Consider the following 9,530-nt stretch of genomic DNA (forward strand, 5'->3'; position numbering starts at 1 on the left):
TCAGGGAAGGTGAATATCACTGAGTGCCGTTTCAGTAGAACAAATTGTTCTTGCAATGAGGGAGTATTTGAGTGGAGGCCCAACGCAGAGACAATTTTTAAATGAAGATAGTAAAAGTATCTTTCATATAAATGTCTTGATTTTATACATTTATCCTTAAACTCTGCTGAGCTTCTTTCTTTAGTTTTGTTGTTTTTTTTATACAGCAAACACACCATCTGACAATAAGTAGAGTTTCCATTGTCCAGTTTTTATTCATCCTGTTTATTTATTGGCGTGGCGAGGATTTCCAGGAAAATAGAGGGCACCTTTGTGTTATTACTAAGGACAAAAGCAATTAAATATGCTGCTATTTTCAACATATGGAATCAGTATTTCATTGATTTCAATTTTACACAGCACTTATATAAGTCATACAATCAAGAATTATAACTCTACAACTTTCTGAATTCATCACAGAATATAATAATAGAATAACAGTATATAATAATAGGCTTGTCTAATTTTAAATAATCTAGTTAAGTTACTACTTTGGCCAAATATTATATACAAAAATTACATTCAATATTCTAACTTAAGCTATTCCTAAAATACTATATCCTTGTTATTAAAATACAAAAACCAGGAAAACAAAACAAAAAAAATACAAGAGAGCTAAGATTCAATTCCTAAAGCATTAACCGAAACTGGTTTTCATCTTGGTGCTCCAATTAAATCACTGTCTCTTGATAAGATCTCTAAGTTACTGATAGCTCAAAAATGTTTAGAACAGCCATTCAGAATTGCCTTCTTTCATAAATATTAATAAACATGTATGATAAATGTGGTATCCTACTACAGATTAATCTTTTGGATTGCACATTTTTCTCTTAGAGAAAGTACAAACATAATTGCCAAAAAAATGAAATAATGCAATTTAAAAGTCTTAGATAAGAAAACAACAACCTTGAGTTGTGGGTAAATATTACATAAAGGGCTTACTCACACGATAAGAAGATTTTAAAAACAATCACACTTTACATAAAAATCTCTGTAACAAATAGACTGTGATATTTTCCTTAAAGTACAAACCACTCATACTACTTCTGCTAATATTCTTCATAGCACTTATGGTGAGCTTTAATTATGAAAGCTATGAGGTACTTAAGAGAAATGAGGATTTGAAATATCTAGTGCTAAAAATTCTTAAGGTATACAGGTTTTTGTGAATCTCTGAGAGTCCTAATAAATATGTTCGTATAGCCATTATAAATAAATACTTTATATTCTTATTCTGAGGTCTCTAAAAAAATCTCTCATATCACTGACTCCAAGTTGATGATCATACTGAAATTCTCATCATTTTCTAAAAGGTTTAAAGAAGTAACTTGGTATATATTCTGAATTCATATGAAAGGAAGTATCTTTTGGAGAGGGATTATTGCACTTTCATTTTACTAAATACTAACACTTATGATGAGGAAGACCAACTTGTGGGCTATAAAAGAGCCAGTTCCAATGAACAAGTGAATGATTAAAAGGTTCACTGTTCATTGAAAAAATAGATCCAGGGTGCTTCTTGAATTGTTTGGTTTTATTTTCTTTGACCTTGAGTACTTGGTTATCTGTCCTGTCCTGGAATGAAAAAAGAACATGCAATGAAAATGCAAGAAGAGACTTGAAATATAATTTTGCAAATCACCAATTTTAAAAATGTTACTGGTTAGTTTATAAAAACACAATTTTACATCTCTTAACAATTAGATCTCAAATGTATACTGGGACAGATAAGAGCAGAAAACACAGGGCATCCAGGACAGATAAGCCCCTCAGGACCAATAATGAGAGTAGTGATACTAGGAGGGTATGGGTAAGGGTTGGGGAGGGGAAACTGATGACATATAACCCTCTCCCTGGGGGATGGACAACAGAAAAGTGGGTGAAGGGAGACATCGGTCAGTGTAAGACATGAAAAAAAAATTTATAAATTATCAAGGGTTCATGAAGGAGGGAGGGGAAAAATGAGGATCTGATACCAAGGGTTCAAGTAGAAAGCAAATATTTTGAGAATGATGATAGCAGCAAATGTCCAAATGTGCTTGACACAATGTATGTATGGATGGATTGTGATAAGAGTTATATGAGCCCCCAATAAAAATATTAAAACGATATATATTTGCATGATTTTCATTTTAATAAAGCAAAATTTTAAAAATGAATGAAAACTTCTAAAAAAATTAGACCTCAAATATGAGCTTTGCTAAAACTTAAATAAAACTAAACCCGTTGCCATTGTACCTTTTGGCTCGTGTCGTAGTCTTCTGTGCTTTGTCTGAGTTACCTATAAAAGGAAGAGAAGACATGAAAGTTCATTATAAGCAACATGAAACAAATAAAACTGTATAACATTTTTTAAAAAGTTTAAGTGGATTAGTAACTCCTTAGTGAAGCAACAACTTAAAAAGGCTTTCTGGCTATCTAACACAGCTAATTTACCACTGTGGCAAATGTTCAGAAAACTTTCTTCTCTGAATCTATCACTCAGCTCCTAAGCCTCTGAGTTTAAAGTAAGCTCCCAAATTCAAAATCTAGTGGCTTCAGTTAATCCTAACCTGTAGCAAGGCTCTGACATTGTCTTTAATAGTAACATACATGACCCATCCCATTGATGATTTGTGTTTCAGATTTAATAACTGTCTCATGAATTATAATAGTACATATTCCTAGAATATCAAGTTCTTTAAAGTGACGGACAACTCACCAGTACTGGTTGAGCTTTCTTTGGGCTGGTTAACTGTGTCCTTCCTCATTTCCTGGATAATACCTTTATTTAAGCACACATCCACATGAGTATTGAAAAGGGAAAGATCTGAAGTCTTTTGCTCTAAATTACACACAGGACACACCAGAGCTTGGCCTGTTATCATTTCATGTGAAGAAGGCTGGAGGGATGACCCGCCATCTTCCCTTTCCAATGAAACAGAAGAATTCTGATGACAGTGTTGACTATCGAAAGACGCGCTTGGAAGGCGACAGCACCCCTCTCTGCTGCGTGGACTTTGTAAAGCACCTTGACTTTCTACTTTAGATGTGTTATCTATGGTCTCTACCAAATCCTCACTGTCTACTGAAGTGATTTCTGTATGTTTCTGAGGGGTCTCAGAATCCTGCTTCTCACAGAGTGAGAGAGAATGATGCCCATTTTCCTCCTTGTAAACGTCTCTTGAGGAAGCATGAGCTTCACTGACTGAAGGCCCACCAAGACAAGCATCTACATGCCTGTTAAAGGCTTCTAGACTGACACTTTCTTGCTCCCTAAAGCAAACAGGGCAGGTAAATATCTGACAGTTATCTGATTTCCCTGATGTTCCCATGTTCTCATGCATCATCTTCTTTAAAACTTGGAATGGTGGTGATATGTGTAAATCATGCTTCTTCACTGTTTCACATGTAAAACTGTCTTCATGGCTCCATTTCATTTCTGATCTTTTTTTATCGAAGAAACTCTTCTTCTGGGACATTTCCAGAGGTTTTTTACACTGATCTTGGTCTGTGGTCTCCAGTGTACACCCAGTGGCGGCCAGGGCTTGCTTTTTGGTCTGTAAGAAGCCAATGATGCTCTTTTGTTGGTGTTTCTTGTCTTCTTCACTGGGAAAACTAGATATCCGCACACCTGAATCAAACCAATAAGCAACCAAATTCAATAAAATGAATTAGCTCACAGTATAAACAAATATTTATATAATACTGTTGTGACATATACACAAAAGTTTAGTTAGAGAGAAATAATAAGCCATATCAGATATTTTCAAAATTAAGGGATGATTTTCAAAGCTGGTATTTTGAGTGGGAATTCACTTTTACTTATAAAGCTGGGTATCATTAAATAGCAAGTATCAGCTGGAGCTGGCATGATTATATAGGTCTTTTCTTTAATATATAAAATGGTACACAGTATCATTAAGTACTAAGCAACTACAACTATTGGAGTCCACCACACAGACTGGAGGTCTTTTAACTACAGTGGCTTTGTTCAATCTATTTCAACCTGTGCTACCTTTTACATATAACAGGAAAGCTAGGAAAGTGGACATTTGGAGTGCTTACACATAGGCATTCTTACATCCAGTTCACACTGGAAAGATGTCTTTTTTTTTTCTTTTGACTACATGGTGACTGGAAATGTGGTTATAAAAGTACCATAATTTCTTGTATTTCTGAAATCCAACAAACTCTGAACAGTGTAAGCAACAGATAACAGTAGTGAGGAAACTGATGGGGGCTATTTGTAGTATTTCCCCTCAGTATGCAGATTTTTTAAAATATTACTGCCTTTGGTCATGGGGTACTGCCCAGTGCCCAAAGTTATATTTAAAAAGATACTCAAATACACACTGAATTTGCTTTCTAAAACCTGAAAAGTTTTGAATTCTTGAACATCCTTGGTTTCAAGAACTTAAGAAAAGGACCTGTGGACAAGTAGCAATAAAATGAGCCACTTTAAACTGTTTCTTACACTTTCTAAACTGTTTCTCAATGATCACGGTTTAATGACCATGAATCACATGAAACAAGTCTTAAAAACCACAACAATGACAGCAGTATAGTAACAACTTCCTACACATGTTGAAGAAACAAAATATGAGTGATTTTAAAACTGATGACTGGGGAAATTTTAACAGACTTAAAGAAAAAGGAGAAAAGACAAGCTATACCCATAAGTCTTAATCTCAAGGGATGTGGAAAATCAGCCTCAATTTCTGTTCTCAGCAATTCCTTTGCAATGGCAAATATTTCTTGTGCAGTAGAAACAACAGACGAGACTGTAGATGCACGTGTTTTGACTTCAAAGTTCACATTCTTCAGCTTAATGGTAACAGTTCTACCCTATAACAAACAGAACGTCAATGATACATAGCTTCTGAACTTCTGGCAAAAAGTTGTTGTTATAGCTTAAAAAAATTCAAACGGTATCTGAAGTACATATAAAACTATGGACACAGATAGTCAACTACTTATAAAACATGATAATAAGAATTATAAAGAATAATTAAAATCCACAAGTAATCTAATGGTGCTATTTTAACAATCATTACCCCTTCCACATTCAAATCTTTGTTTACAATCTCTATTTTAAAAAGCCCAACTCATTGCCATCAAGTTAATGCCAACTTAGAAGGACCCTTTAGGGCAGGTTAGAGCTGTCCCTGTGAGCTTCTGAGACTAACTCCTTATGCAGTGGTTCTCAACCTGGGGGTTGAATGACCCTTTCACAGGGCTCCCCTGATTCATAACATAGCAAAATTACAGCTGTGAATTAGCAACACAAATAATGTTGTGGTTGGGGGTCACTTCAACCTGAGGAACTGCATGAAAGGGTCGCGGCTTTAGGAACGGTGGGAACCTCTGCGTGTAGATGGCCGGTCTTTCTCCCTTGGAGCAGCGGGTGGTTTCAAACGGATGACCTTGTGGTTAGCAGCCTGATGCTAAACTACTTCGTCCGCAGGGCTCCTTCTTTATATAAAGAGTATGGTTTATTTAGCCCCTCCGCCCTCAACATTTTTTTTACTGATTTTCTTTTCAAGGAAAACAAATACCTTCAAAAGGAAGGGAAAATGTTTCTAAAGGTTCTTGGATTGCACCTACTTATTGTGTATATAGTTGCTCTTGTTGGCTGTCATCTGAATTGCTGTTTGAAACCACCAGCAGCTCTCTGGGAGAAAGGTGGGGATTTTAACTCCCACAAACAGTCTCAGAAACTCACAGGGGCATGCTACCCTGTCCTATATGGTTGTTATGAGCCGACCAACTAGATGGAAGTGAGATTGAGTGCCTAGCAATGAGTTGTTTCAGACTGTGTGTCTACTGTAAGCTTGATACTATGCTACACAATTTGCATGTAGGACACCTTTTATACTCAAGCTGTGATAGATAAGTATGAGAAAAACACTCCTTTGGTACCTCTTTTTTATGTTTTAATACTTTGAAATTACATTTCATAATAATTTCACCTCTGGCTTAGGAATATTAGGAAAATGTTAAACACAGATTATTGCAAGTGAAGACTGTAAAACAGACAGTTTAAAGTCTCCTATGTTTGTATTTTCAGTAACAAAACCACCTGGGTTAGAGCTTTGAAATGAAATAATCTAGTTTAGAAAGTCATTGTCTAAATGAAGAGAACATTAAAGGATGATTAAACCCACTGCCATCCAGTCAATCCTGGCTCACAGAGACCACAGACAGAGTTTCTGAGGTTAAATATTCATGGGAGCAAAGAGCCTCATCTTTCTCCCACAGAGTGGCTGGTGAGTTTGAACTGTCTACCTTGCAGTTAGCAGCCTAGTTTCTAACCCAGAGTCACCAGGCCTTTATAATATGCAAATACAGAACCAATTAATCGGTAACTGTTGAGGTGATTCTGACTCATAGTGACGCCATATATGAATGGATCACTGGGCTCCAGAGGGTTTGCAGTATTGATATTTTGGAAAGTAGATGACTGAAATGCTGCTTCTGAGGCATTTCTGAGTGGACTTGAACTTCCAACCTTTTGGCTCACAGCCAAGCATGCTAATCATTTAAATGTACCACTTGAGGAAGGGAAATCCTTCTATGGTCCTTTATGCTAATGTAACTCTGGTTTTGAACCACTTCAGATCTACTCCCAAGGTGGCATAAACTCCTGGGGAATTACCTGGGAATCAGTTGAGCCTCATAAGTTGCTTCCCTATAAAATGACCGTGCTAGGGCTAAGCTATGAAGCCCATTAGAATTTGTCTCTGATTGCTGACAATAAAAACACTCTTTTCTGAAAAATTTCAATTTGTATTCATCTTAAGACATGAGGAATCTTAACTTCTGCTTTAAAGTAGCACCTCATTGCTATATTTTTAAACAGCATATCAAAACATAATACCTTAAGTCCTTCTTTGTGAAGATCTTGAGCAAGTTCACTGCAAAGCTCTTGGCACAGGCTGTACTGTTCTTCTGCTTTACTTATCTCACTGAACGTCCTAGGACCACAGAGAGTAATTTGGGTCTACAAAGAAAACTGCCATTCAGGAGTACTTAGGTATGTTGCCTAAATAGCCTGGAGTTATTATATTCTCTGTAGCACATAATACATTTTCAGATGCGTCAATATATCATCATATTAAATAAACACAACTAAGATTGATCTGATTAATAGAATCATCACTTGTCTGTCAGTTTCACACACTGTGGTGGCTTGAGGGTTGCTGTGATGCTAGAAGCTAAGGCACTGGTGTTTCAAATGTCAGCAGGTAAGTTGAGTAGCAAAGAATGTACACCCTGATTTCCCTACAATATTATTTAAAAAGATGAATCAAATCACAAATGGGCCGTGACAGTGTCCTAGAACTTGCAACACATTGTATATATGTTCACATATTTTCTACAGATTATTCTAACAAAATACAGAAATAGAACTTTTTGAACATGCTCAACTGTTTATTGCATATGTACTTTTTGGAAGGGAAGTATTTCCAAGTAGATTTAAGGTGCTGGTTCAGGGGACTTATGTAGAGTTGTCTAATAATAGAGGATGTTATGATTAGAGGTATAAATCCCGAATTTATCTGCAAGAGTGTTGAAAGAGCTGAGAGAACAAGGAAACATAAACTAGGAGGACAATGAAGAGAGATCAGAGTGCCAAATACAAGACAAAAGGCCCTGAGCAAATGAGTACAGAAAGAAAGGTCCCCTCTACTGCAACACCTAGTCATCCAGTTCTCCAACCACTGGCAACCAATGTTGATGATGCAGTGGGCTATGGCCAGGCTGCTAATTCCATGGTCAGTGGTTCAAATCCACCAGCTGTTCCATGGGAGAATGATGAGGATGTCTGCTTTAGTAAAGATTTAATCTTGGAAACCCTAAAGAGCAGCTCTACTCTGTCCTATAGAGTTGGTATGAATTGGAATCAACTAAATAGTGGATAATATAAAATATAAGCAAACAAACATTTTTCTCTACTTTAAAAAAATATGAACAGTAGAATACTAGGCATACTGTTCAGCCTCTTTTTTATGATTCATTATCTCTATGAGTAAATAATTTAATTTTTATGTGGTAGCATAATATTTCAATTTGAAAATGTAACAAAATGCAGCCAGTCCACTATTCATAAACATTGTTATCTTCAATCTTTTGCTACGATTAATAAAAAAACCTCTGCAACCTAGTAATTTTGATTACATCAACATGTAACTTTACCCATTGGATGAATTCCTACAAATTTTATCTGTGGTATGAATTTACTTGTGGGGCCATGTGGTAGTTACATAACCTGTTGTTAATTTGAGACTTACAAGTGAAGGGGTGGAGTTTAGCCTGTCAATCAGGGCTCAGCTTGATGACCTCCTTTGGAGGCGCTAAGGAGATAAATAGCTTGCTGGAGGTGGGGCACACGCTCACTTCCTGAGAGACTCTGTACTGACAAGACACATGAAGCTATGCTGATGGCAGCCAAAGCCCTGGAGTTGGAGGAGCCACATTGAGATGTTTACATCCTAACTGGATCCACAAAAGTTTCCACCCACTGGTCTGTGATCTTCCTGCATTCGGCATCATTGTATTTGCGTCTGAAGAGGAATTTATAGACTGGCACCAGACATATGGTCTAACATTGGACTTATGGACTTGATCTGGACCGGACTGGCATGTTTTCTCAATATTCAATTGCTCTTATATATAAAGCTCTCTCTTATACACATCAGAATCTCCGGATTTGCTTTTCTAGTCGACCCAGACTAACACAGGCGAATTCCTAGAAAAACAATTGTGGAATCAAAGTGTACCTCTGATTTTGACTGTTGTTATTCTTAGGTACAACCCAGTCAGTTCAACTCATAATGGTCTTGTGTCAACAGGATGAAACAAGGATCAGTCCTGTGCCATCCTCACAATCGCTGTATGTTTGAGCTCATTGTTGTTTGTAGCCACTCTGCCAATCTAAGCAGCAGATTTTCTCAAAGCAATATGGTGTTTGGCTTCTTGACTTCTGTAAGTATTGATTATGGATCCAAGCAAAATTATATCCTTGGCAATATCAATATTTTCTTCATGATTTATGTTCTTTATTGGTCTATTTCTAAGGTTTTTTTTGTTAGATACCTGATTGCTGTGATTACTGTTAGGTATTGTTTAGTTGGTTCTGATTCATAGCAACCTTGTGTACAACAGGATGAAACATTGCCTAGTCCTGCACCATCCTCACAATTATTACTATGTTTGAGCCTATTGTTTGTGTGTATTTTCTAAATAAGAGTTTACTGGCATGCAATTCACAAATTGTACAATTCAATAGTTCAATCATATTAAAAAGAGTTGTACAATTATCACCACAATCTATTTGTGGCTAGTCTGGGTAGACTAGAGAAACAAATTCATAGACACTCATATGTATAAGAAAGAGCTTTATATACAAGAGCAATAGAATATTGAGAAAACAGCCTAGTCCAGATCAAGTCCATAAGTACAATATTAGGCCATACGTCCGATATCAATCTATAAATTCCTCTTCCGAC

General features: G+C 36.4%; 1 protein-coding gene across 2 annotated transcripts in view; it reads right to left on the bottom strand.

Annotated features, from left to right (window-relative positions):
- Nucleotides 1-229: 229 nt before the first annotated feature.
- Nucleotides 230-9,530, bottom strand: part of POLK (DNA polymerase kappa) — a 68,616-nt gene continuing 59,315 nt past the window's right edge. For both annotated transcript variants that reach the window (XM_045285084.1, XM_004703531.2), the window contains 5 exons: nt 6,899-6,995; nt 4,695-4,866; nt 2,741-3,652; nt 2,278-2,320; nt 230-1,614 (listed from right to left, as the gene is read on the bottom strand). In XM_045285084.1, coding sequence (XP_045141019.1) covers nt 1,530-1,614; nt 2,278-2,320; nt 2,741-3,652; nt 4,695-4,866; nt 6,899-6,995 — 1,309 coding nt within the window. In that variant the 3' untranslated portion in view covers nt 230-1,529. The remainder of the gene's footprint in view (nt 1,615-2,277; nt 2,321-2,740; nt 3,653-4,694; nt 4,867-6,898; nt 6,996-9,530) is intronic.

This window comes from Echinops telfairi, unplaced genomic scaffold (genome assembly GCF_000313985.2).
Source record: "Echinops telfairi isolate 266 unplaced genomic scaffold, ASM31398v2 ScPeMD7_7469;HRSCAF=8507_1, whole genome shotgun sequence".
Taxonomy (NCBI): domain Eukaryota; kingdom Metazoa; phylum Chordata; class Mammalia; order Afrosoricida; family Tenrecidae; genus Echinops; species Echinops telfairi.